Source organism: Triplophysa dalaica, chromosome 25 (assembly GCF_015846415.1).
Source record: "Triplophysa dalaica isolate WHDGS20190420 chromosome 25, ASM1584641v1, whole genome shotgun sequence".
Classification (NCBI taxonomy): Eukaryota; Metazoa; Chordata; class Actinopteri; order Cypriniformes; family Nemacheilidae; genus Triplophysa; species Triplophysa dalaica.
Genome location: NC_079566.1, coordinates 14,082,200 through 14,109,006, shown reverse-complemented (window position 1 = coordinate 14,109,006; position 26,807 = coordinate 14,082,200). Strand labels below are relative to the sequence as shown.

At 38.0% G+C, this 26,807-nt stretch overlaps 5 protein-coding genes across 9 annotated transcripts in view; 2 read left to right on the top strand and 3 right to left on the bottom strand.

Annotated features, from left to right (window-relative positions):
* Window positions 1–994: 994 nt before the first annotated feature.
* stpg1 (sperm-tail PG-rich repeat containing 1) lies at window positions 995–5,259 on the bottom strand. 3 transcript variants are annotated; one of them, XM_056742133.1, is made up of 10 exons: window positions 5,212–5,259; window positions 3,719–3,787; window positions 3,588–3,640; window positions 3,398–3,504; window positions 3,188–3,286; window positions 2,849–3,028; window positions 2,589–2,700; window positions 2,043–2,205; window positions 1,229–1,419; window positions 995–1,119 (listed from the first exon to the last, which is right to left on the bottom strand). In XM_056742133.1, the coding sequence occupies exons 3-10, from the start codon at window positions 3,616–3,618 to the stop codon at window positions 1,046–1,048; spliced, it is 957 nt and encodes a 318-aa protein (XP_056598111.1). In that variant the 5' UTR covers window positions 3,619–3,640; window positions 3,719–3,787; window positions 5,212–5,259; the 3' UTR covers window positions 995–1,045. The 3 variants fall into 3 exon arrangements, with proteins under 3 accessions (XP_056598111.1, XP_056598110.1, XP_056598109.1); XM_056742132.1 differs by lacking the exon at window positions 5,212–5,259 and adding an exon at window positions 4,551–4,617; XM_056742131.1 differs by lacking the exon at window positions 5,212–5,259 and adding an exon at window positions 4,276–4,400.
* On the top strand, window positions 4,666–7,529 carry meaf6 (MYST/Esa1-associated factor 6). 2 transcript variants are annotated; one of them, XM_056742134.1, is made up of 8 exons: window positions 4,666–4,799; window positions 5,236–5,351; window positions 5,437–5,524; window positions 5,620–5,665; window positions 5,763–5,952; window positions 6,653–6,682; window positions 6,990–7,023; window positions 7,166–7,529. In XM_056742134.1, the coding sequence occupies exons 1-8, from the start codon at window positions 4,710–4,712 to the stop codon at window positions 7,178–7,180; spliced, it is 609 nt and encodes a 202-aa protein (XP_056598112.1). In that variant the 5' UTR covers window positions 4,666–4,709; the 3' UTR covers window positions 7,181–7,529. The 2 variants fall into 2 exon arrangements, with proteins under 2 accessions (XP_056598112.1, XP_056598113.1); XM_056742135.1 differs by lacking the exon at window positions 6,653–6,682.
* A 2,220-nt stretch (window positions 7,530–9,749) lies between these two features.
* fhl3b (four and a half LIM domains 3b) lies at window positions 9,750–21,002 on the bottom strand. Of its 2 annotated transcripts, XM_056741957.1 has the most exons (7): window positions 20,917–21,002; window positions 20,562–20,587; window positions 14,940–15,126; window positions 13,717–13,891; window positions 12,219–12,388; window positions 11,075–11,261; window positions 9,750–10,651 (listed from the first exon to the last, which is right to left on the bottom strand). In XM_056741957.1, exons 3-7 carry the CDS (start codon window positions 15,093–15,095, stop codon window positions 10,503–10,505), a joined length of 837 nt encoding a protein of 278 aa, XP_056597935.1. In that variant the 5' UTR covers window positions 15,096–15,126; window positions 20,562–20,587; window positions 20,917–21,002; the 3' UTR covers window positions 9,750–10,502. The 2 variants fall into 2 exon arrangements, with proteins under 2 accessions (XP_056597935.1, XP_056597936.1); XM_056741958.1 differs by lacking the exon at window positions 20,562–20,587.
* Window positions 21,003–21,539: 537 nt separating this feature from the next.
* On the bottom strand, window positions 21,540–25,785 carry rragcb (Ras-related GTP binding Cb). Its single transcript, XM_056741218.1, has 7 exons — window positions 25,430–25,785; window positions 24,739–24,942; window positions 24,343–24,542; window positions 23,946–24,060; window positions 23,608–23,750; window positions 23,299–23,447; window positions 21,540–22,751 (listed from the first exon to the last, which is right to left on the bottom strand). Exons 1-7 carry the CDS (start codon window positions 25,613–25,615, stop codon window positions 22,573–22,575), a joined length of 1,176 nt encoding a protein of 391 aa, XP_056597196.1. The 5' UTR covers window positions 25,616–25,785; the 3' UTR covers window positions 21,540–22,572.
* Window positions 25,777–26,807, top strand: part of trappc9 (trafficking protein particle complex subunit 9) — a 168,556-nt gene continuing 167,525 nt past the window's right edge. The window contains 2 exon segments of the mRNA XM_056741217.1: window positions 25,777–25,862; window positions 26,118–26,347. The gene's annotated coding sequence lies outside the window, so the exon portion shown is untranslated.

The following is a 26,807-nucleotide window of genomic DNA, read 5'->3' as shown; positions in this document are numbered from 1 at the left end:
CAATAAAATCGTAATGAATCTTCAATTTATTCAGATGTCATTTACTGAAGTTACCGAGGACGTTTACAAATCAGTGGAAAAATTCCTGCATGGATGCTTACACATTGTTCAAATGATCCAAACATCTCCACACCCTTCTTCAGTTCACCAACAGCTGTTCTTTACCCTGTGAGACACCACTGACGCCGGATCAGCTGAAACACCATCAATAACATCTACATTGTCACTGTAAAGTTGATTACAGCGGGTCTGAGATCAGTTATTGAGGAATCCAGGGTTTGGAGCTCAGCTGTGTGTGATCTGGCCGTCAGCTGTTCAGACGTGATTCAGAATATAAAAAAAGCTCTTCGGTCTGACAGACTTTCATTTGTTCATACAGATCAAGGCAGAAAGGCTGGAAGAAGTTCATCAAAAGCAACTGGACCTGCTTTGCTTTTAGATGACTCACTTGTTCAAGCGCCGAGAGAAGGACTTCGTACGATACTGTCATACTGTCATCAACAAAACCAGTCTTAATGAAATATTATTTAGATTATTACATAATATGAAAGCTGAATAAATTGGCTTTCCATTGATATATGGTTATATATTGTTAGGATAGGACAATATTTGGCCGAGCTATAACTTAAAACTTTGATGGTGAAAAAAAATCAGAACATTGAGAAAATTGAGAATAAACAAACCCAAAAACAAACTTGTGCGGGTAATTCTCAAAGAGCGGGCAGCGGCTAGTGATGTCTGTAGGCATGCATCCACTCACTGAAATAAAGCTTTTATATATTTACGTTTGGAAATTTACAAAATATCTTCATGGAATGTGATCATTACTATCCTAAAGATTTTTGGCATTAAAGAAACATCCATAATTTTGAATGTAGCAATTGCTACAAAAAATGTTCTCGTGCTACTTAAGACTGGATTACTGATACAGGGTCACATATTTGTTCGATCAATAGCAAATGTAAACGCACTAAAACAAAGATACACACTGTAATCCAATTATTATGTCATATTTTTTATTTGGCTTACTAAAACTTCTCTCACTTTAAGTCGGTATCCAGTTTTTTTCCGGATTGTACAAGAACGACATCTTTGAAAGGACCTTGGGTTCATAGTAACCTGGGAGGCAGAAATGTACAGTTCTAAGACAATCGTGTGTAATAACAATATGTCAAAAATAAAACGTCTACAGTCACACATGACAAGCATTGGTGTTGAGGCATGTTACCTGGTCCAGGTATTTGTTGTTCTGTGCTCTCCTGTATCCCCCTGTGTGTCCCAGACAGGAAGGCTGCGCTGGACACGGGCTGTTTGACCGGACCGCTATACTTTATAATGTCATAGTGTCCCGGGCCGGGGAGGGGCGGATCTTTAGCAGGAATCAGAGGTGGTGCTGATAACCCCAAATAATATCTCCTTCTGCATGAATATATGATTAATAAAATGAGATGAAAGAGGATTTTCACTGGGAAATAAATCTAAACATTTCACAATGTTCCTTTATGGTTCTTTGAATATACAAAACACAGCTCTCGATTTTAGCTTAAAGTTTGTTTTAGACAAAAAAATGTGCTTTCTGTGTTCTTAAAATGAATAGTTACTCACCCTGTAGGTGTTCCAAACCTGTATAAATGTCCTTGTTTGGTTGAACACATAGAAAGATATTTGGAAGAATGTTAGCAACTGACATTCTGGGGCACCATTTACTATCATAGCAGGAAAATTGTAAAGGGTCAAACAGAACTGTGTGCTTTCCTTAACTCTTTAAAATTGCTTCTTTTGTGTTCTAAAGAACAAAAAAAGTATACAATCATTTACTATAGTAGTCAATGGTGCCCCAGATGGTTGCTAACATTCTTCCAAATATCTTTCTTTGTGTTGAAGAACAAAGATATTGATACAGGTTTGTAACAACTTAAGTTGTAGTTTTTGGGTGAACTGTTCCTTTGAAGCATCGTGAAGCTTTGTGCAATGAATGTGTCAGCTATCAGGCTCCATAACCTTATAGGAAGCTTTAATTGAAATGTCGATTGAACACATACGGTAGAATGGTTCTCTTCACCGGTTCTGAGGTTTGATATGGGCTGTAGGTCCCTGGGCCCGGGTTGTCATTTCTCACTGGTGGCTGGACTCGGGCGGTGGTGGATTTAAAACAAGTAACTTTAGGAGACTGCTGGACCAAAACCTCATTCACTTGATAGTGGCCTTCAAAACAAGACACAAAGAAAAGCTGCTGGAATTTCCGTGGCACATCCAACGAAATAAATATGAAGAAATAGTAAATATATATAATTAATGCCATTATAATTCATGGTTGGTGAAAAGAATGGCATAATCATATATTTTTCCAAGACTTTTAATGTACAACTCATTTCTCTGCAGAGTTAAAAATACAACCCATAATTCCATCTCTCCAGCATCTGTAATTATGCAAAACTGCAAACAAACATTCACTCACAGCACTTAATACGATATGATACACGTCAATGTTTTGAGTTTTGAAATATAATGTATGATGTGTTTAAAAGGCATTATTACTGAGATGTCGACAATGTTTGTTGTACACAGACACAGCGTCTTTAACTCACAGGGCGAGGGTCCTTTACAGTTGTCTAAAAAACTCCCGCTTCGTCTGGTTTTAGAGAGAAACGCACATCGAGCTGAGACCGTTGAATCTCTGTCCACAGCGCTATAAGACACCTGACGGCACAAAACATGAATCATTTCAAGAAAATCACCCAAATTAAATAAGTAACATAATACTGCTTTGTGTGGAATAAACAGCAGTCTCAACATTAAATCCAAACGTGAATTTATGACTTTTCTAGATGGTAACAATGAAACATACGTGATATTGATTGGGTGCAGGGTTTTGGATTTTTGGTGTCTCTCTCTTCACTGCGATTGGAAGACGGAAGGTTCTTGATTCTCCTCTGTTGAAGTCGTGCTGGTGGAGTAGAGACGTCTGCAGGTTATAAGCATCAGGCCCTGGGTTTCCTCTCCGAACGTTACGGGGAACACGACCAGCCTTTACACAGAAACATTTCGAATTTACATGAACACAAGCGAAAACGATCATTCTGAACTCTTAGATATTGTATTTAAGCCTGTGAATGCAGAAATGATAGTATGTGTAGTTGGTGGAGGTGTTTGTTTTAAACTCTAAATTTTCTTTTCATGATTTCACCTTTGAAGCAAAGCTGCCTGTTCCTCTTTTAGAAAATGAAGGACTGCAGGTCTCTGTGGTTGTGTGTGAGATATATGAGCTGGACCCTGGGTTCTCGTTCTGAGAGAGAATCAGAGATTAGATTAGATTCTCTGTCTATCTATAGATTATTTTAATGGAACATATACTGAGCCATAAATGAAGTTTGGCATTATTAGATTACAAACTGACTGAGCGCTCCTGAAACCTCTTTGACTGGGAGGTAAATCCTTTCATCTCTTCATTATTGATGATGACGGTTCGATACTTTGTAGGAATGGAGGAGGCACATCCTTCACCTTTGCACAACAATGAAATGAGTTTGAATAGAAACAGATTAAACTCTGATTTTAGATATAAGGACACCGAAGTAATCACTCACTTTGATTCCATCCTTTGTGTAATTTACCCATTCTTCGTTATTCATGCCATTTTCTACGAGATAGAAATTATGAATATATAACTCTAGTCTTAAACAAAAAAAAAAGAAAAAGAGAATAAAGGAAGAAATACCTGTGCTGTAGTTTTCATGTTGTGCAGACGAACTGAAGTGTTTGGCTGGCAGGTGTTGCTCTGTGTTGTCTAGACAACGTGTAAACGCAACGATGTTGACAAACGTGTTTTTAGAGAAATTTCATTAACAACTCATGACATTAATAAAATCAAAGGAGAATCAAAACTAAAACAAACAAAAAGCTCAATAAAAGAACTATAAGTCATGCAATTCCGTTTTTAAGCACAGTTTCTTTTTTGAGAAAATTTGGGATGTTACTATAAAATTGTATTAATCGAGCATTTCATTCGCTCTTATACTTATTTAAACGTTTTATCCCAATAGAGACTTTAAATTTAACTTTTGTAGCAGTTAACCTAGACAAGAATTAGATTTGTAAACCGGCGTTGTGTCGCCCCCCAGTGGCCAATGACTGTACATCTATAAACAAGAAGCATTATTACATTGAGCCAAGCAACTATATAAACATCCTTAACATTAAATAACAACCCAAAGTTGACTGTTTAGTTGTATATTCATAATCAGAGACAATTCGCAGAATTCTGTGAATGTTTACCATCGTGTCAGTAAAGTTTGACTCGCGGGAGGAATCACGAGAATGAGCGAGATCTCGAGCGGGCCACGAGCGCCATGTTGTTGACGAGATACAGAAATTCAACTTTGGCAAGAACGGCCACGAACGCAGGAAGACATAAAAGAATGCGGGTTTGCGCGCAAATTTGTCATTTTGGAAAATAGGACGTGCGGCATAATTTCTGTAAATGGCTTTCATACATGACATCGAGTGAAACTTTTGTAATGCGCAGAATGTCTTTAATGTTCTGTACTTACTAAGAATGTGTTATATACATCTAGGTTTGACTCTAGTTAGCGGTATAACGCAAGTGAGACGGGCGTGAGCGCCCCCTACCGCAGCGGAGGTAGTGTTCAGTACTGCAGTCGATTGATCCGTTTGGACTTTTCTCGCTCATTGAGCAGTTTGGTTCAATCATGGCGGTGCATGCTAAAGCGACTCCGCCACAGATTCCTGATACCCGCCGTGAGCTCGCAGAGCTGGTGAAGAGAAAACAAGAGCTTGCGGTAAATTTATTCTTTCTTTATTATCACAAAAGTCTAAAAATGACCACAGCGTGATGTTAAAAGGCGCTTAAATCGACCGAGGTAGCCGTAGCAGCGTTAGCATGCTAGCACGAGAGAAAACCCACTGCAGAAACATTCGTTTAAATAAATGTATTTGTTTTTATATTGAAATGCCAAAAGTGTGGGTTTACACTAGTTACAATAAGACTTTTAAAATAGCTTTTTACGAATATGTCTCTTTTATTTTTCTAAGTGTGCACTAAACCTGCTCTTGTTTTATGGCGCCCACACATACACACAAACATACACACAGATATAAAGTAAAATAGATTGACACAAAAACACAAAGAAATATTTCTTTACATAATTGATGTAAAAATAAAACTTGAAATTAAATCGCACGATAGCTTACAGACTTATCTGTGTTTGTTTACAGGAGACTCTGGTGAATTTGGAAAGACAGATCTATGCGTTTGAAGGCAGTTACCTGGAGGACACTCAGATGTATGGAAACATCATCAGAGGATGGGACAGATATTTGACCAATCAGAAGTGAGTGGGAACTGACTTGATGTTCTTGAATGGTGTGTAAACATCTCAGAGATGCCCAGGTGACCACAAGCTTTCTTTGCTTTAGGAATTCCAACAGCAAGACTGATCGGAGGAACAGAAAGTTCAAGGAAGCCGAACGTCTCTTCAGCAAATCCTCCGTAACGTCAGTGGCGGTCAGTGTTTTATTCTGTGTGTGATGTAATAATGATTTATACTTCGGCTATCATGTGATTTTGAATGACGATGTTTTTTGTGAATTGTCAAACAGGCTGTTTGTGCTCTCGGTGGAATTCCCGATCACATGAATGAGAAGCGTAAGTTCTTTCAAATCCCATGTATATGCGAGAAATGGTGTTCTGTTCTTTTTTTGCCAAACTAAGTGAAGTTGATCTTGTTTCTTCACTCTTGTAGGTGAGCCAGGCAGTGGAACGGAGAGCGACACGTCCCCTGACCTCCAGAACCAGGAGAACGAACCCAGCCAGGAGGACACGGAGGAAGCGGACGGAGCCCTGCAGGACCTAAAACCCCAGAAAGCCGCTTCATCGTCTTCTGGTAGCCATCACAGCAGCCACAAGAAACGCAAAAACAAGAACAGACACAGGTACCTGATCTCCAGCATGTCCCAGGCATGAAAAATCGTAACCTACAACCTCTTCCTGTCTGAATCCGAACGGGATTTGATCTTCATCTTATCAGTCTGTCATTCTAAACTGAGTGGGAATCGATCATGAAATGTTTGATTGAGGTTGTTTGTGTTTGATATTTGAGTTCTTTCTCTTTAAAGATGTAATGCACACTTTTGCTGTGTCAGAAGTCTGTCACAAGGGCGGTTAATTGACACATGATGTGAACATATCAAAGACTAAACCATCAGAGACTGACACATTTCCCTACTGTAACAGAAATGTTTTATGATTCCTTCATTAGTTTTAGATGGCAAAATCATGGTCAGTATAATGCATTATGCCTGTAGTGCTCCTTTTGAGTGACATTTTTCCTAGTCTGTCTTCTCACCATTATAGGTGTGGAAATTAAAAAGGATTGTCTGGCTTTGGAAGCAGTTGGTTTTAGCTAAGCATGACTTTATATTAGATAGGGATCACTAGGAAGGGTCAGATATTTAACCAACACCCTAGACAGAGTACTTCAGCAAAGGTTCTTTAGGGCTAAGTTTAGAACCCATCACAAAATGTAAACCAATGTGTTTCCACCCTACCTAGTCCACTGTGGAATTGTGGGATTGATTTGTGTAGTGTACTAACCTCTGATGCTCTCTTCCTCTTTAACGCTGCCCCCTTCAGCCCCTCTGGCATGTTTGATTATGACTTTGAGTAAGTTTGAATTGTTCTCTCTGTCCCTTTCTGTGTCATTAGCATGTCTACTGTCTGTTAGTATTAGGGTCGTCCATGTCGGTTGGACGAAGGCTGTCATGCTTTTACTTGACCCTTTGGAGTTTTTTTTTGCTCTTCTGTTTTTCGGTTGGCTTGTTCGTTTGCTTTTGTTTTAGGTTGCATGCTCATGGTGTTGGTAGACATGTTGGGTGGGCGGTTGGGGTCAGTGCATGTGGAGATTGATTCGGGTTTAAAGATTGTATCTGTTCACAATGGATTGTTTTTCATTTGTTTATTCTCTTTGCAGATTTGACATGAAGATGAACAAGAAACCAAGAGCGGTAAGTCCCACTAAAACCTGATTTGGCATGGGCTGGACTTTTGAGAGTTTAGCTAAATGATGTATCTGTATATTGAAAAATACTGAAACCTGCTCACGGATATTGTGTATCTTTAATTCACCTTGTGAATTTAATTCTGTAGGATTACTCGGCTTGAATAGACCTGGCATTCATCTTCAGAAGCAGTCCAGCACTTCTGGATCTTTCCCTGCTATTCTGTGCTCATAGTGAAGCTCCCATGTGATTTTATTGTGTGATCCACCTGTTACTGCATGATGTGTGTTGCAAATGCGACTTTCCAGCATTTCTGTACCTCATAATGCTTGGCTTTTTTTATTTATGACGTCACATGAATGATGTATCAGTGGATCTTAACCCTTTTCATTCTCTACTTGGAAACCATTTAGTTTTGTTTTTATTTGTATAGCTAATGTAAAAAGTTGGTCGTTGTCATTTTTTGTTGTTTATTACCATCTTGTTTTTGAATAAAAGTGAAAACACAGTGATTTGTTTGGTGACTAAACTTTTCCACATTTCATCTTTCAAGAACAGATGTTCATGTCAGGCTTGTGTTAGCTGCGGTTTGCTTTGAGTTTGGCTCTTTAAAGACCTTTTTTTTACTTTTATGCCAGTTTTTTCAAGGAACATTGGATTCGATAACTGTGATCCAAATGCCAAATTTCAGGATCACCAAATCCTGTTAATCAGAGCCTTAAACGGAACCAACAACAGGTAGGTAAAATACCAGTTGCCACAAACAGCCCTTGTTTGTTTTAATTGTGAGAAACAGAAATACTGTAATAAACAGAAATATTTTACATTCCTTATTTTGTTATAATGTTAAATAACAAAACATAAACAATACTATCCAATAGTCAAAAATAATTTACAGGACAGATACCACCTCTTTCCATCCCTGCCTTTAGGAGATGTATCTCCGTCATGATTTGTTCTTTAACCAGTTCAACTTGTACTTTTGCTCTTTCGGTTTCCTGTTTCAGAAGCAACTCATAGCTGTCACCATCCAGGTTTGTAGCTGATGAACGGTATATGATTTATATATCATCAGTAAACATTGATTTTGTGATCATTCACTTAAAAATAACCTCTCTGATGTTATTTGGTTGGGAAAATCACAACTGAATCCATCCTTCTGATGGGATCAGGATAATCCAGTTTTTTTATCAAATAGATCCCAAACCGAGTTTAAAGTTTTGATAGACTGGAAGGCCAGGTTTAATCTAGATCACATGTAAAATCGGATTACATGATCTGATTTTAGTTTGGACTCCCTCTTCTGTTTTTGAAAAACCCATTTCCATGATTTGATCCAATCTGCGATCCGAAATCCCACAGGATTACTTTTGAAAAACTGGGCCCAGATGATGAAATGATCCGAGTGTTTCTCATGGGCTGATTCCCACAACCCGACTGTGCCAACCCATCCAAAAACAAATATAAGACCTACACAAATATAAAGCTAAGGAAAGTTCTTAAGTACAGGGCTTCGGTTACAGTGTGTCTGAAAATAGTACAAATTTGCACAATTTCAGTGTTATTTGAGAATATTTAAACCGTTTTAATAATGTTCAGCAGGTGGTGCTGTTTTAACACAATCTAAAAAAGGATTTACTTTGAGTATTGACAATAAACAGGCTTTGACATACATTTTAAGCTTTTCAGAAAGAAAAATAAAACAGTTTTGCTGTGGTTTAGTTGGTGTTATAATGCTTACAAAATAACACATCGTTCTAACAAAGGTCATTATTTGAGGTGTATCTTGCCTCTCTTAGTTTTGAAAGCCTTAATTAATAGTGTTGGTTGTGTCACAATGTTTTATGAATGACTGCTTATTTTGCATTATTCCTACTAATTTTTTAGTATCTTCACACAGATTTGTTCATTGCTTAATTTAGGATATGATTGGATTAACTGTTCAACTCTATGTTTTAACAGAGACATGGGAATGAATGTTCTGTCCACTGAGGATTAAAACAAAAAACATCATCCCTTTGATAAGAGCAAGTGTTTCTCGTGGGACAAATAAGCACAGTTTTCATATTTCTATAAAGAGGATCAATTGCTTCTAAGGGACAAAATCATGAGAATCTTTTCAAGAAAAAACAAGAATAATGTTTATAAGAGGCTTTAAAAAGTCCTTTAACAAAAAGAAGTGTGTTAGATTTCTAATTCCTGTAACTATGACAGATCTGGAAAACATTTGGTTTTCAAATGTTCATGTGCATAGTTAATGTGATGAACTTCACCTGTGGTTCTTCTGTTCTCACGTGTGAATTTGAGGAAAACTGACACAAATAATCAGCTCCAAACTCGGGATTTGGAAATTCAGTTAAACCCCATAATTACAACATTCTCAGAAAACCTAAATATGTGAGAGGTATCAGAAAGATCCGGCAGCTGTGTGTGGCTCTGTGTGGACAGTCTCATGTGTCATTCATCATATATTTGTCAGATGAATCCAGAACACGGATGTGGTCACTACCTGTATTTCCTGCACTCTTCACTTCAGAGAAACCTGCTGTGTAATTCTGGCATCAATCAGTTGTTGGGAAGTGACATGTTCCATAAGCATCTTTTACCACCGCATGCCCTTATTTGGGCAAAACATCAGTCAGAAATGTGGGATCTGGTAAAGGCGCAAAAGTGAGTTAAAAATAAGTCTTTCACATGAGATTTTAATAAGCGTAACTAAAATCTGCAACGAGTAGATATAACAGACTTTATTGTCATGAATATCATGTCAGCTTCATTTTACGGCAATTTTCAAGGAACATTTAATTACTTAAATTACATTTGTTTTTACAGAAAGAAATGCTAGATTTTGTGTACTTATTTCAAACAACATATTTAAAGAAATATATAATTATTTTACAAAAAAGGCATTCATACACAAAAAATACATCAAAGATCAGAAATATTCATGTAAGCATCATTATAAAGCAGAATAAAGCATTATTGATATTCATCCATTCACAATGTAAGAAAAAAACCTGAATTATGCTTTTGAAACTTTTTCAAAACAGCGTATAATGCAGTGCAATATTTTTGTAGTTTAATGTGTCAGTGATCACACGACTTCGCAAACAGAGAGACGCTTAGGTTAGCGTGCATTGTTGAGGAATGATGCAGTTGAAGGATATGTAAGGTCTAAAGAATATGCAAACATTGGACTCGATGGAAATGATACGCATCCTAAAGCTAAACTATGCAAAAGACGCCTGCATTTATAAAAACAACAGCATTTCAAAGAATGGTTTCGTTTACACATGCTGCGTTCAAACGGATTTGATTTTGGATATAAATGTCCTGTGATGATAAATGCCCAAATACAACAGTGTAACTTACAAATTCAGTTTGACATTACACATAAAAATGATGTCATTTATAAATGCATGTATAACTTGTTTTTAAAGGTCTGCTCACAAAGCGACAGTTCATCTGTGGAAATGAGCCGTGGGTTATATGCCATTGCAGCTTTTACAGAGAATGTTTGTTCCGTCCGGAAAGAATCCGGCACCGACCAGAGACACTGAACACGAGGAACACTTAAAACACGGCTGATGCCACTGACGCTCCGCAAAAGAGATGTACTTCCCCTCTCCAAAACCTGACAGACAGAGACAGTGTGTTTATGTTTTTATTACACGTTCTTTTCACTTTATTTTACACTACATACATCTTTTTCTTAAGCAGATTAAACATTGTTTGTTTTTGTCCTGGACACACTGTACACACCCTTGGAGGCAAAACAAATGTGCAGTTATGTCATGCCAATAAAGAGGTTAAACTGAAAATATAAAAGCATATAAATATAAAATTAGACCACTTTGATAGACTTGACCCGTGTGTGAGCCTGATAGTGTAAGACTGGAGACGTGCTCAAACAAAAGGATTTCAGATTGACTCAATGCCAGCCTCCAAACACATGACACATTATTTTAAACCAAACAATACAACAGTGTCTCATCTGACACAGTGTTTGTGTTAGCACATGTTCAGTCATCTTCTTACAGAAACCTCTCTCACTAACCTGTGATCGGCTTGTTGCACGCGGCACATTTCTGGGAGTACAGGTTACTGAAGCACTTCACACAGTACGGATCTTCACCTTGTGTTGTAAACGGCTGACCGGCGAGCTGCGTCTTACAACCCGTACAGAGAAAACACTCTCTGTGCCACGGCTCATCTCGGTATGTCACCCCACCATGCACTAAAATCTAAAAACGAGACCAGACAGATACAAACAGTAAAATACTCAAAACATATTGAGTGCCGCACCAATATAATTAGAGGTATATGGGAAGAACTGTGAATCGTCTCATTTAGTTGAGATTAGGAAGATGTGATTGAATAAAATGAAAATGGTAAAAAGCGCTATCTTAATAAAGTTTACTTGACTTCGACTAGATGAGAATAACATTTATTAAGAGTAAATCTATATAAACATTTTTGACTAAGTTTTTTCTTTTTTATGTTTTTAGTGACTGAGTACTGTGGAGAGCTGATTTCAAACAACAGTTTGAAACGTGTCAAAAACCTGAATCCAATAATAATAATGCGCTATAAATAGGGATGCGCAATATATCGAAATGTTGTTTTTCTTTTTTAAATATTTTATATAGAAAACTAACCAAAATGATTAATGACAAACCTTGTGTTATACCTCTAATGTAAGTACACACTGGCACACACATTTAGGCCTACAAACTTACACACAATTTAAGTAAGGTGAATCCAAGCAGCTTTTTTAAGGTTTTTATTTATTAAAACCTAAAACATATATATTTATCATTAAGGAGAGTATTGAAACTAAGTTCAAACACTCTACTTCCCATCGTCTTTGCTCTTTGGGAAAGATGTCCAGCTGGACAATCAAATCTGTTATTTGACTTTCAGTGACATGCTTTTTATTTCATTTTATTTGACGAGACAAAACAAATATACATTTAATGAGATTATTGATTTTCCCAATTCAGTGGCATGCATTTTCAATTATATTATAATAACAAATCATTAATTTTTATTATTATGAAGAAATTTAGCCCATTATATTTGTGGGGGCCAGTAAGGACCTGGAAATGTATAGGGGAGTGCTGGCCCAAAAAAGGTTGTGAACCACTGCTATGTGCATTAATCTTCGATGTCATGCAGCGTGGTTTTCTGTTTAATCTCACCTGTTTGCAGCGAGCGCAGCGTGGGGCGAAGCGTCCCTCGTAACACGGCACGCAGTAGTAATCGCCCTTATCTGGGATGAAGGCCTGAGCGCCGATGGGCTGCTCACAACCATAACAAACAAAACACTCCTCATGCCAGGTGCATCCACCGTACTCCAACTTCTTTGAGCCTGAGAGAAAGAGTCATTTCATAATAAAGCGATATCTCACAAACAAGTTAGTTTCAAAGACCGAATGTGACATTTTTGCTCTTTCTTTATCATATGACTTCATCTCATGTCTGTTGAAATCAGCGAATGTGCTTCGACCTGTTCACCAGCAAAACATGAATTTTACAATATGTGTTTGCGGGTGGCCGAGCGTGTCTGATAAGTAACAGCAGTTACACAAGATCAAGATGCGGTCTTTGTCACGTAGCTATGAGCGCGTCTGAGGAATCCACACAAGCAGTCTGCCTACACAAATATGCACAAGCTCACATGTGAGGTTAAACTGCCCCTCATGTCAACCTTCCTGCGGGGGGAGTTGTGTTTCTTAAGGAAATAGCAGGATGGCTGGTATTTCAATAAAAACGCATCTGGAATGCACACGTTACACATTTAGCATTCAGGTTTGGTGGGAAAACGGTACATTTGATCTTTTTATTATGACCCTTTGCTTTAACCGATGGGCGTGAAACTCGCCCTCAGGGAGCCGGTGATGGCAGATTGGGTTTAAAGCAAGAGAGGAGAGAACTGTCAGTTTCAGTTTGTAATTTTATCCGTCTGCGACTTTCAGCGGCTCTCATTTTTCTGCAGAGAGTCAGGCGACGGAGTGTAATTATGGGTAATGGAACGACTGTGTGCTGGCGTCAGACACTGAGGCATGAGAGCGATCGTGGCCGTCGGGCTGAGCATGTGTCTCTTATCTTCACTTCCGCACACTGTCGTCCAATCAAAACTCATTAACTCAGTTTCTGTCTGAGTGAGAAACTATGTTAAAACATCATTTCCTGACATGTTTTATGATGAAATGTTCCCAATCTAGCACAATCAACAGTTCACCTAAAAATAATCATTCTTAAATTAAATGTTAGTGGACAAAATCACTACTAATAAGCTCTCACTGTGTATCATAAACATTCCTCAGTAACTTGTAATCTCAGTCACTGACTGCAGCTGTAATGTGTCAGAAGAGAACTTGCCATTTTCTTCCATTTTATTCATCATCTGAGTTTTGGTTTGTCGTCACTTTGTCGTGTTGACTTTTTTTTTTTTAGATGATCTTATGGTTTGTTAAAGTCCATTATCATTGCTTTATTAAAACATTGCTTTATTCATTGCACTGCACTTTATTCTACCTTTTTCCTTTTTCTTTTCTCCTGTGAAGCTGCTTTGAAAAAATACACATTCATTGTAACGAGTAATGTATAAATAAAAATGTATTGAATTGTATTGAATTACATTTACGCTTTAATTCCACATTCAATGTAAGCTTAGGTGTGTGGAATGAACCGTACCTGGCATCACAGTTTTGTTGCAGGCCACACATTTGGAGGAAAACTCACTGCAGTAACAGGCATTACACACAAGAGCGTCGTTCTGACACGTGAAAGACTCATCGGCCAGTGAACATCCACAGCGTGAACAGCAGAAACATTGTTCATGATAATGTCTGTCCTCATAATACAGCTCCTGAATAGATACACACACACACCACATGACTGCAAACACGGCATATACACTACATATCAAGAAGACATTTGGCTTCATTTGGAAACTATGGCCTTTTATAGAACTCAAGATTTAGTCAAGTAAAGAAACTGTATTTTTTTCCTATAATATCGATCTTGTGGGCGTGCTCAAGATGAACAGCCATGGACAGAACCCTGGGCTTTTTTGTTAAAAAAAATCTGGAACGACATAAAAAAATACGCAAATAAATAAATGAAAAAAATATAATTACCAAAAAGGTTACAGTACAGTGAAGTACCAAATGTGCATAATTTAAATAAAAGTGCACGGTTCAAATATTATTTCTGTACTACTGAATAAATTAGAATGACATCTACTGTAACAAATGTTTTCAGTACGTTCCATCTTTCTTACATTAAAATGTTTTTTGAGGATGAAACATGACATGTTTATGTTTTTACGTGATGAGACCACAAAATATAAAAAAAACCAGATCAAATATTGTGAAAAATCTTTAAACCTTTACACGTGACCTCTGTGGCTTCAGTGCTTTAAACAAAGAATAAGCAAATAACACACATCATCACATTCACAGACTGAGGGAGAGAGAGAGAGGGAGAGTGAGAAGGGAGAGAGAGGGAGATAGGGAGAGAGAGAGAGAGAGAGAGAGGGAGATAGCGAGAGAGAGAGAGAGAGAGAGAAGGGAGAGAGAGGGAGATAGGGAGAGAGAGAGAGAGAGAGAGAGAGAGAGAAGAGAGAGAGAGAGAAGTGTTGATTGATTGGCTCTCTGTTTCGTCGCTGTTACGCGTGACAATAATCAGATGTGAGACTCGACAGCTATGACAAATGACACATGTAAACCACACGCGTGGGATTTGTTTGTGTATTCCTCGCCAAGAAATATATTCCAGAGAATAAATCTTACACAAACAGCGGCATGCATCCTTGAAATAATATACTTCTACAGTAAATGTGGTAATGCATTCAACATCACAAGCAAATGTTTGTATAATTTTACGACGAAACCATTTTCAAAACACAAACTTACTCGTGCGCTGTGTGTGATGAGCTCTTTACACTGGTGACAGGTGTTGCCGTACAGACGGTCGTAACACGGGACACAATGGGGAACATCATCCACTTGGATGTATTTCTTGCCATACAGAGACTCTTTGCAGCTCTTGCAGTCGAATGACTCGGACATGATGCTCTCGGTCAAGATCTTCACTCCAGTCCTAAATCATAAACACATAAAAACAACGAACAGATGAAGGGTTAATGAACTGAGCCGTGCTGAAACGCATCTTCTTCCATTCGACAGAAGTGCAATGCAATTTATAAAGTCAGTACTGAGAGATGAATCTGTCTTGGTCAATCTTTCTACAGCACAGTACACCCAAAGGTTTTTAATTAAACAACGGCAGTAAATTAAGCGTGTCTCGTGTATGAGACAGAGAGATACAAAGTATACACCAGGGATCTTAAGTCCGATTCATTATCTCTGATTAAACGGATATCATTCCAGTGGGAGCCACGTGATCACATCTATGATCATGACCGTGTGCGTGTGTGTGACACAGAGCGTGAGAATAGACATATTCCCACACTAAACACCAGTGTTTGCAGTTCTCTGTTGCATCTGCAATGACCAGAGAGATACCATCAGAGTCTTTTAAACGTTAAACAGAAAATGTCCCATAAAATTCCTAATGTGACTCTGAATCTAAATCTATTAATTCCATTGTAGCTATGGTTACATCCTTATGCAAGAGCATCTTTTTAGTTGGCAGCAGGGAACTTCTAATATAACTTCAGTGCTTGTTTAAATAAGTTAGTTTATTTTATGTATAGGTCTGGATGTTACATCAAACCATGTTATCACACGCACTTTTCAATCCCAACAACGACCTTTTGTTTTTGACTCACGTTGAGGAAAGTCAATCCCCCAGCGTCCTGTAAATGTTTCATGTAAAAGAGACTGATGTCTGCGTGTAAAGCGGTTTGAACAAGAGCTGTGCGACACACAAGCCCACAGAGGAACGTTTCTGAACAATGACACAAAAATGCACACTCAAGGGTCAGTTGTTTGTCCAGACGGCCTCTTTTTGTCCCAACTTTTTTCCCATCCTTGTTTGTTTATATTAAGAACAGACTGTTTTCTCCTCTTGGGTTCCGTGTGGGAGTCAAGCATGAAACAGAAGTTGGGTTTGTAGAACATGCTGAACCTTTAACCTTTAAAACGTAATGGCATTTATAACATAAATATCCATCATTCACTTCCCACCTATCATAATGATACCATAAACTAAAACCGTAATGAATAACAATCAAGCTGATATAAACAACACTCCATCAAGTTTAACATGACATCATTTTCTTTTTCATAAAGAATGACTAAACATTTAACTGCATGTCTTATGGAAACGGCTTCATCCAAAAGAGCCGAGACAGAAATGATGACATCATAAGACATCAAGTGTCCAGCAACTTGATCTTTTCTAAATGTCAATTTTGGTTTTTACATGTCAGGAATTACAGTGAGACCACGCAAGAGTAGACTGCTGATGTTAAAGTGATACTTCACCCAAAAAGGAAAAGTCTGTCATCATTTACTCATCTTCAAGTTGATCCAATTGTGTATACATTTCTGTTCTGATGAACACAGAGAAAGATATTTGGAAAAATGTTTATAACCAAACAGATCTCAAAACCCTTAGACTAGGAAAAATTACTTTATCATATTTATTGTTGAACACAAATGAAAACATTTTGAAAAATGTTGGACAGCAAACTGGGGCACTTTTGACTACCATTGTATTTGTTGAGATCTGTTCGGTTATAAGCATTCTTCCAAATATCTTTCTCGGTGTTCATCAGAACAAAGAAATGTATACACATTTGGATCAACTCGAAGGTGAGTAAATGATGACTAAATTAAATAAATAAAAAATCCCGTAGTACATTCAAACTGGACACTGTAAACCAACACTGAAGACAGTTTTTAATAAGCAAGCAACATTTTCTTTGTAATATCTAGACAAGTTGATTTTCCCCTATTCTTTCAGCTTCCCGCAAACACATAGCAAGTGCATGTGTCATGTATTATTTATTCAATACTGCTGACACATTGAAAAGGAAGGAAAAGACCGCCGTGTAGGTGTCGTGGAATGTTCATATACGGAAAGATGTTTCAAATTTAGGAATGTTTCCAAAGTTCCGGATCATACAGCAGGTGACGCATCTACCACATCCCGCCAGCGACCCAAAGCCTTCATGTTAGGCTATGTAAAGATTGAAACATATCTCAAAGTGTTCAGCTGGTTAATCTGCTTGAAGACAGCTTTATGGTAAAATCTAGAAGACTGTAATGTGACCAGAGGGTTCTGACCTTTCAAGATGTTCTGAAGAGTTTTGCTCTTTCAACCCCTTGACATTTCACTGAATGTCACTTCATCAGGGTCCGTGGACATAAGCTTACGCAGAAAACTGTGTTATAAATGGGTTTGTGTACACATAAATGTAAATGTATAAATGTGAGCCTAGAAAACTGGCAAGTATAAACGCTCGTATAAATAAACCTGATTTCACAAAGTGCAAACAGTCTCACAAGATATAGTTTCACATATAAATACACAAACTTTTGTTATCAACATGATTTTAGTCCACATCTGTATAAAGACTTGAAAGCTCTATGATGTACAATCCCTTTTAATTTACACAGACCCCATGCACTCCCAATCGCAGGAATGGCGTCTCTGTTCTGGTTCCACCTCATATATTCCACAAGCCGCAGGTCTCCAAAGAAACTTGCTGCTAAACGGTGCGTAAAACCTGAACCAAGAACAAAACTTTCCTTCAATGGGATTTCCACAGGTATTCTGAGGACTACAGCGTCAAGCTTATTCAATGCAACACGTGTTAAAAAACAGAAAACATCTTAAACTATTACGACTATACCTAAAGGCCATATATACCTGTAACTTTGTTATGAAATATTTTTGCATTCCAAGAATTACCCAAAAAGATCAATTTAGGGAAAAAAGAAGCTTAAATGTAAAATCACTGTAGAGATCTTTGAGTTTGTTTACTGTTAACAACAATGCATCTTTCTGCCATGAGACTCATTAAAGGCAGTCACAAACAATACAGACATTATGAGATGCTTATTAAACATATTATAAGCGAACAGGTTTTATTGCTTAAGACGTGATTTTAGCACCGCGTCCAGCTCTGGGTCTGTAATGATCTGAAAAAACATTCACTATAAATCCCTTTTCTCTTATCTACAGAGATTTTAAACATTAAACCCGTCACATTTCTCTTATATCTACCCAAATTTAGGCAATAAACCTGCAACGAAAAATACTGATAACACAACCATGTGCAGAATGTAATGGATTTAGGATTCACATGTGGAGTAAATTACAAGTTGGTTCAACAGGTTTTTGATCCGTATCAACATTACGGACAGATCTCAAAACAATCACCACATGCATAAAGAGACCAAAGGAAAATCTGGACTGAGAATAAAGAAGTGTTTCTTTACCACCCGCACCCTTAAAAAAATACCATCTTGTTTGCCAAATGCCATAATTATTTGTAGTCTCTGCCAAGGCCAAAGTCTGATTCATCATTTTCTTTATTAACTACACATATAATTGATATACCCAAATCATTTGGCTTGTTAAGAAAGTTGGATTGCCATAATTTTTTTTTCGATGCGATTATAGCCTCTAAAAAAGCTGGGTCGTTTTCAACAGATGGTTGAAAGCTTTCCTGTAGCTCAGTGGTAAGAGCATTGTGTTAACCACGCAAGGTCGTGGGTTCGATCCCAGGGGATTGCACATACACAAAACAAATGTATAGAATAATGCAATGCAAGTCACTTTGAATAAAAGCGTCTGCCAAATGCATAAATATAAATGTAGATAGTTAAAGACATTGTCCGTGGGTGGAAAACTACCCAACCATTTTTTTTATTTAGGCATTGAAAAACACTAAATTAATCACACTTACACTTAAGTCACTGTTGATATTGCCTGTTAATATTAAACTACCTAAAGTAGGTTTCCACCAGATATGTCACAAATCTAGTTACAAAACTGTAATAAGTTGGTATAAGCCACAACTGAAAATAAAAAAGAAAACAAAAACAAAGGAAATGTGATGTTAGATTTCCCACCCCTTCATTTTCCAGACTGTTTACTCTGTGTAGGGTTGTGGGTGTGCCCGACTCTACATCTCATACCAATATAATTTCACATTTTTGAACAAATCCATGGTTGCCATGGTAACGATTTGTATGACCCCAGAAAGGGTTATGTCCCCACTCAATAAAAATGGTCCTATGTAGCACTAAAAGTGGTTCTTTGCTCATAATTATGTAATCCACTTTAAGGTATACATAGAACCATATCTTTCTTGGTTCTTCAGTGGTTCCTCAAAGGTTCTTGAGGTGCTCTATAGAACCATACAGGGGCTTAACGGGTTCTTTATACGGAAGTGGTGCTATAGAGCACCTCCGTCATCCTAAAGAACCACTGAAGAACCAAGATATAGTCCTATATAGCACTTAACGTGGTTCCACTATGATTACGAGACAAGAACCACTTTTAGTGCTATATAACATCATTTTTTTTTTAAAGTGTGCTTTTTGTGAGGGGTCAGACTATACAGAGATCATAGCGTGTCTATGGGCCTGGCGTTTCTCCAGCTATTGTCTAAGCCCCACGCTCTCTGCCTGTACCACGCTGTGAGAATGCCACTGTGGTCAGGGCCATAGCACCAAAGAACGAGATGCTTTAAAAAAAAGGTCAAACAGAGGAATTTTCCTGCTTAAAAAAAAGGCAAATTCCATTCTCCAGATGGTGAAAAAAAGGTTGCATTTCTTAGAAAACCCACATTCTGGCCAGTTACTCATTTAGAAAGATTTCTCTCAGCCAGCTACTTACACGTCCATACAGACCCCGTAACCATGTGTTTGCTGAATGCCAGTGGAAACTATCCCGCTTTCTGCCAAATTCGCTGTATGTCTGGAAATTGCGGGTGTGACATCATGCATTTAGATGGTGGAAAAAGCGAGCAGCGCAAGTCTGGACACCCCACTTGCCCCGGTGGTACAGAATACCTCAAAACGTTTGTATTATTTAGTTTTACAAGCCATGTTTTATAAACAGGCGTCTTGTTTACCTCACCGGCGCCTCTCTTAATACCACAATCCATCCCTGTCTAAACCCCAATAGAACTAAACAATGCTAGAGGTTTGTTTTCTGGCTGCGACTATTAAAAGCAAGATTCATAACTTAATAAAGACCTATAATATCTAATTCATCATCACGATATCTATATTCAAATCACTTTACCATAGTTTATCTCCATAGACTTTCATTGCTGATGTCTTCTGAGGATTGTCACACAAAATGTGTGGAAACACAAGACATCAATGAAACATCAGGATGAGATCTGTGAATAATAAAATTGTACCCATTCAAACATGTCTGGGGAAGAAGCTGTTGGTAAACTCCATTTTAATGCCAATAAGAAACTTCCTGTACTCCCTGTTTGGGAAATCTATACTTTTCATGATGCTTTTGTCCCCCAAATGGGGTGCTTCACACCGCGCAATACAACTATCATTGTTTGATACAAAACCTAAACTGTAGGTACTTACTTTGAGCCTTTTCCAAAAGGATTGTCCTGTATGGGGAAAACAAACAGCATGATAGAGACACTGCTTAAACAATAGACAATAAACAACATAATCTATATATACATCAGATACACCGAAGGAAACTCAATAAACATCATAGAGGCTTCAGGAAGTTCAGTAGAAATACAGACACACGTCAATTATGATGACAAACAGATGATTGACATCTACATTGACTTCACCTGTACATGCATTCAGCTTTATGATGAGCTTTACGCAGCATTGAAAGAAAAAAAAAAAGTGTCTCCGTATGCGAGCCCAATAACTTTTCACAAGTGTGAACCACGTTTAACGTTGTATTAAGTTAAGATCTTACCGTGGTTTAGCTGATGTGTGTCGTCTGATGCGCGAGATCGGACTGCGGTCTGACACACACAGGCGCGCGCAGTTGCTCGATTTGCACACCCCTCCTACATCTGCTGGACCATTACATCCAAACTAACTCTCCACATCCCTGTTTATTCTTAAAACTGTCAAAACATCAACGTTTGAAAATTTGCCCTTATTGCGAAGCTTAACTATTTTACAAAAAAATCACAATTGTTAAAAAACTCTAACATTTGTTGTTTTTACCGAGGTAATACAATAACGCATTTATTTCTTTATCTACGAGGTTATTTCTTAAAGTGACTCATTTAAAAATAAGGATGTAATATAAATGACTTTACTCTGGTTTAATCTGTTGAAGTCGTATTAGACTTCACGCAGCTGTGCGCAGAGCATTCGTGGTATGATATCAAATAATCGCGAGATCGCAGCTTTCGCTCTGCTCTCACGATACTCTGACGTCATGACATGATTGGTCTGCGCAGTGCAGCTCCAGACATATTCAACGCTAACGTTATTCAACTCTGCTGAAATAACACTATTAAACAGCGACATCTAGAGTTACTGCACGAGCGTTTTCACATGTCAATTCAAAAATAAAAACAAAAGGCAGAAATGTATATAGCTTTAATATTTCATCGTGCTCGGAGACAAAATATAACATGAGTAAACAATTTTCATTTTCTAAATAATCTTTATAATTCGATCACAAAATTAATATTTTATTCTTTTACACTTTATTAGAAAAAAACAAAGGACACACACAGACACACACACATCATTCAAACAAAAACTTTCACAATCTATGCAACCACACACACGCACGCACGCAAACACACACAGCCCTCATTATATCCGAACAAGAACTGGACATTTTTGAATGTGAATAAAATAATAAATCATGTAAAAGAAAGGGTTAATTACATAATACCGTTATCTCACGTTCAACAGACTTTATACTGTATTCTGCATGTACACCAGAACACTGGAATAACCATTATATGGCAAATTACACTGCATACTTTTGTTGTTGGTCTGGGATGAAAATTTTCGCTGTTTAATTTTTATTAAACTTAGAGGATATTTGGCGAGATACATTCTATAACTGAAGAAGAAGTCTCTGTATGTGATTCATGTCACTGTAAGGCCATTCACAGACAGTTAGACATCCAAAGTTAATGTAATTTGGGCCTTTGCTCCCTTTATTTTCCCTAAAATCCTCACAAAGGTAAATAGCTTAGACAGCCGCTGCAATCTCAGGCCAATGAATGAGGATTTCTACTACAAGAAGAATCTAGAATCTGACTTCGACAACTAGTGAATCAGGCTCAGTCTAATTTCAAGGACGATTTTCATTATTCGTTTCAATTTCTTGGCTACATTGCACAGATTTTCCATATGCCTGTATAACATTAGGTGATACTGTGTTTGCACACACTCATACACACGCGCACACACTCACAGAAATCATAGCATCATAAAAAAGCAGCAATGTAGTTCTCCTTGAGTCCTCTGGTGTGTCTCCGTGTACCTGAAACAGCAGGTGTAACCACAGAAGCGCTCCAGTTATCTCATGTGTAAGGTAGCGCATGTTTTTTGCACTTGTGTAAAGGCCCTGTGTTCTTAGAGGTCGGTGTGTCCCGGGTTAAACCAGACTCCTGGGGGTACCGTTCATCGCTGCCGATTTGAGTCGGACCAGAGCCTTGCCGCTACTGTGGGGTGGGCTGGACTGCACCGCTGCTACTGTCCTCTGGGTGGCGCTGCTCACCTCAAACACTTCGTGAATGGCCTTTCGGAAGCAGTGGAAATTGTAGTCTATCAAACCTGTGGGAATACAGTCGACGTCACATGACTCATGTGGGCATGTGTGTGTGTGTGTGTGGTACGCGTGTCATCAACGTAAGAAAGCAGCGTCAGCTGTTCACGACTCTTGCTAGACCAAAAATCAAGGTCGACAGAAATGCAAAACTGATGTACGTAATTCATAAACATGTTAAAATACTTTGTCCTCCCAGCTTTATATGCAGTGACAACAAAAGCCATAAAATACTTTTTTTGTACGTTTGATTTCACAAAAGTGTGAATCCTGCTGCAACATTCTTCCACTTAACCTTATTTCAACCAATGGTGTGAGTTTAAGGGAGGACTTACTGTTTAAATAGCCAATGGCAGACAGGTGAAGTATTTTGTGTTTACCTTAAACACTTCACATCTTGGAAATGATTGTACAGTCAAAATATGATTTGTTGTTTCAAATTAAACTTAAATATTCTGTGCAAAACTGAGCATCAAAGAGGGTTTGCTGTCAGTAAAACAATGTAGATGTAGATCGGCTGCCTAAAAACTAAAACAAGCTGTTATTCTTCCTCACCTTTCCTCTCAAAGCTCTCCTCTCTCAGGATGCAGACCAGAGCCAGGAACTTTGTCACCTCTTTGAGGTAAAGCACTGTGGTGTTATTCAGCTTTATAATGGCCAAAGATTCTTTATCATAAGCGTTGCTGTTGCTGTCGTCCTTCAGTCTGTAAAAAACCCAAAAACAAATCTAACCTTTACACAAGCAGATGATAGAATCATCCTGTATATTCATGGTGCACTACAGACGTGCTAAACAAATAAAGCTAAAGGTCTTAGTGATGATTTGGATTGTTTGTTTTGGTTTCAATGGTCACAGTTTCTCACCCGTAAATACACGAGACGTCAATGACGACATCGATCATGTCACAGCAGAGCTCATATGACTGCATGTCCACCGGCGAGCTGTCTGTGGCGATGTAGATCTTACTGACCACGTCAAACAGAAATGCTTTCTCTATCCCAGAATTCTGAGGGGATGTAACGTAAGCAACACACTAAGGAACTACAAATGAATGACTGTCTGCATATAACACCAATAAGGCCGTCTAGTGTCAACAAAACAACATCTGGAATCTCATTTAAGCTTCAATCCTGAAGTAAACTAGAGTCGAGCTTAAATAAGTTTGGCAAATGTGTATGAGGAAAGCAGGCTGTATACGCACAGAAATAAATATGTTGAGGAGGTTTTCCAGTGTGGGCAGCTGAGGAATGAGTTTTTGGACCACCTTACTGAAGGCCTCAAAGATGGAGTGATCATAGATGCTGGTGAGATAGAAACTGAACCCAAACAAAGAGAAGCATCAGTAATTGACATCATGTATATATACATCAAACAACATCATCCAAACATGACAGAAATGAGTAACAGAAGTTGGGTGAGTTTAACACAAGAGAGTGCACAATAATAAAAGCGAAGAAGGTATGAATCAATACGACAATGAATTTGCGATGCATATCAGAGTGAAACAAAATATTTAGGAATATACATTACACATTTCTAGACATAACCTGCTGGAGCTTTTCATCTTTTAAGAATCAGATGAGATCAAAATGAGCAACCTTAGGTGAAGCTTTTCCAGACTGGCATCGGCGAGATCATCATTGGCCCTCTGATGAATATCTCTCTGCGTTTCAATCTTATGATCATCAGATAAACCATCCACCTTGTGTATAAACACCTCGAAATTGATTTCTGGGTTTACTCTGAATGCCCGCGACACTGTCAGATGCAGTCGCCCTAATGCCTCTACATAATCATCCTGCAGAAAGACAGACAGACAGAGACACAACATTGAGATAAAGTGAGTATATTCCCCGTCACAGGGTCAACCCTCATTTTTGTAAGCAGATGCCCAGAATGAAATCAGGGACGGATTCAAAAATGAAACATTAAAAACAATAACACACTTTTCAAGCAACAACCACAGACACAATATATAGTTGGTTTCAGCTCACCTGAGCATCAATGACGAAGATGAGCGCGCCCGTGCCCCTGAAAATCATCTCGTAATCGAAAGTGGGATCGAAAAAGTCAACCTGTCCCGGAAAATCCCATATGTGAAAGTTGACAAAAGAGCTCCCAGAGATGTCGTCCTTGCAGATCTTGTTGGTGCTCTCCAGGAACAGGGTCTCATTTGGGGACATCTTATGAAACACCACCTGATGTTCAAAACAGCAGATATAAGCACTTATAATACATCTGCTGCGAACACAATATAAACTTTATTTTTGAAAAACACTTCAAATAGATTCTCATGATACACATGGATGATGTGTTGTGTGAATGCCAATAAATATAAAAGACACATTATACACATACTAAGAATAACAACAGATAGATTAATGTACATGTGTATAATTATTACACCTGAATGATAATATTTATACATTTAAAGGAAACCTTGTTTACAATTAAAACAAAATTAATTTCTTTATGTATTAACGTTTATTAATTACGTTCCCATTCACCAAATAACATCATACTAACCCAACACATTACCACATAAAACCAATACAATTTCCATTATTATCCATCACATTCTTCAAATTCCTGTAATGATTTACATATTTTGTATCAGAGCACAGTCACGTACCAATATTAACGTTGTAAAATACTGTTGTAAAGATCTCTAGAATCACATCTGACCTTCTGGATGGAAGATTTCCCGCTGCGTCTCAGTCCCATCAGCAGAATTCTGGGTTTGTTATCGGCAGATGGAGAGTTTTCCAGGTCTTCCTGCATCATGTCCATGTTCTCCACACCGTAGCCAAAGTCTTTCGGGAAAGAGTCCACCAGGCTTCCGGCTAGCTGTTCCTCGTACTCGATCGACATTATAACCCGCTTTTAAAAGCTTCCAGATTATTTGAACTGTTTTATTAAGCTATCTGTGTTCCACTTGAACCGATCGATGTGAGCTGGCTGTGTAAAAAAGGTTTAGTTTGGACACAAATAAATTGGTGTCATAATGAAAATCGGTTAGCTTGCTGCATCAACACAAACACAAACGGGAAGCTGATCATATGACAGGCGCGCAGGAGAACGACTGCAGGCGAGCGGAAGTGTCTACGGGGTGACTGAGGTCTGTCGCGTGAGCGGTCTTGGAATGGAGCATTTATGAATTATATAGTTTCTTTATTTTATGCAATTTCTTTATTTTATTTCGATCTTAAGTCTTGATGGTGATATGAGGTTATTTATTCAGACTTCATTCTGTTTATTGTGACAATACAAATTATAATTGTTAACGTTACAAATACCTTTATGAATCATCAGCAGTTTGATAGTAAAACCATAACACAATTCCTGCATGTGGTGTGTTTGGGTTTTATTCCAGCAGGATTTGATGGTGTTCTGTCGGGTCTCATCTTCCAGAAAACACATCATAGAGACACAAAGATCATTACATTTTCGATTTACATCTACGCAATACCTATTATAACCTGTTGGAGGACGTCCAGCAGGGAGCGCTCGTGAACGCGCCCATATGACTCACCCTCCGCGTACTGTAGCAGAAGAAAAAACAGCAGCTGTGTATTCAGGAAAAGCGTTTATATTTGGCAAAATGTGAGTAGAAACACAAATCTTTTACCTTTGTTCAACGTTTATATATTTTTAATAAATATTACAGTTTTAAGTTTGAAACGTTTTTCGGAGTTTAGTTCCGGGGGTTGTTTCACATTGACACCTGCTTCTGTTTTTAAAGATGCTTCATTCTGAAATAACGTACATTAAAACCAACACAAATATTACATATGTATACAATCTATCAAATAAACACTAACCATCTATTACTTTATGAAATGAGAGTGGTTTCATTTGGGAATAGAGGTTGTCTTGCATTGTTGACCATAGTGTTATTGACCAAATGAAAGAACAGAAAAATACTGTTCTACTTACTGCGTGTGTATTTATGCTTTTGAGATTTATGCTTTATTAACGTTTTTCTTATGTTAAACATATATATGTATTTGTTGTGTCATTTAAACGCTGTTTAGGACTGTGTGTGTGTGTGAGTCTGTTTACA

Excerpts from the sequence above, each read along its gene's own strand:
- stpg1 (XM_056742133.1), bottom strand. The coding sequence starts at position 3,618 with ATGGGTAAATTACACAAAGGATGGAATCAAA. Across the intron at positions 3,287-3,397 it reads AGAGGTTTCAGGAGCGCTCA|AACGAGAACCCAGGGTCCAG; the intron begins GTCAGTTTGTAA and ends ATTCTCTCTCAG. Across the intron at positions 1,120-1,228 it reads ACAACAAATACCTGGACCAG|GTTACTATGAACCCAAGGTC; the intron begins GTAACATGCCTC and ends TCTGCCTCCCAG.
- meaf6 (XM_056742134.1), top strand. The coding sequence starts at position 4,710 with ATGGCGGTGCATGCTAAAGCGACTCCGCCACAGATTCCTGATACCCGC. Across the intron at positions 5,666-5,762 it reads CGATCACATGAATGAGAAGC|GTGAGCCAGGCAGTGGAACG; the intron begins GTAAGTTCTTTC and ends TCACTCTTGTAG. Across the intron at positions 6,683-6,989 it reads ATGTTTGATTATGACTTTGA|ATTTGACATGAAGATGAACA; the intron begins GTAAGTTTGAAT and ends TTCTCTTTGCAG.
- fhl3b (XM_056741957.1), bottom strand. The coding sequence starts at position 15,095 with ATGTCCGAGTCATTCGACTGCAAGAGCTGCAAAGAGTCTCTGTATGGC. Across the intron at positions 13,892-14,939 it reads TCATCACACACAGCGCACGA|GAGCTGTATTATGAGGACAG; the intron begins GTAAGTTTGTGT and ends GTATCTATTCAG. Across the intron at positions 12,389-13,716 it reads CAACAAAACTGTGATGCCAG|GCTCAAAGAAGTTGGAGTAC; the intron begins GTACGGTTCATT and ends TCTTTCTCTCAG.
- rragcb (XM_056741218.1), bottom strand. The coding sequence starts at position 25,615 with ATGTCGATCGAGTACGAGGAACAGCTAGCCGGAAGCCTGGTGGACTCT. Across the intron at positions 24,543-24,738 it reads TCTTCGTCATTGATGCTCAG|GATGATTATGTAGAGGCATT; the intron begins GTGAGCTGAAAC and ends GTCTTTCTGCAG. Across the intron at positions 23,751-23,945 it reads TCCTCAACATATTTATTTCT|AATTCTGGGATAGAGAAAGC; the intron begins GTGCGTATACAG and ends ACATCCCCTCAG.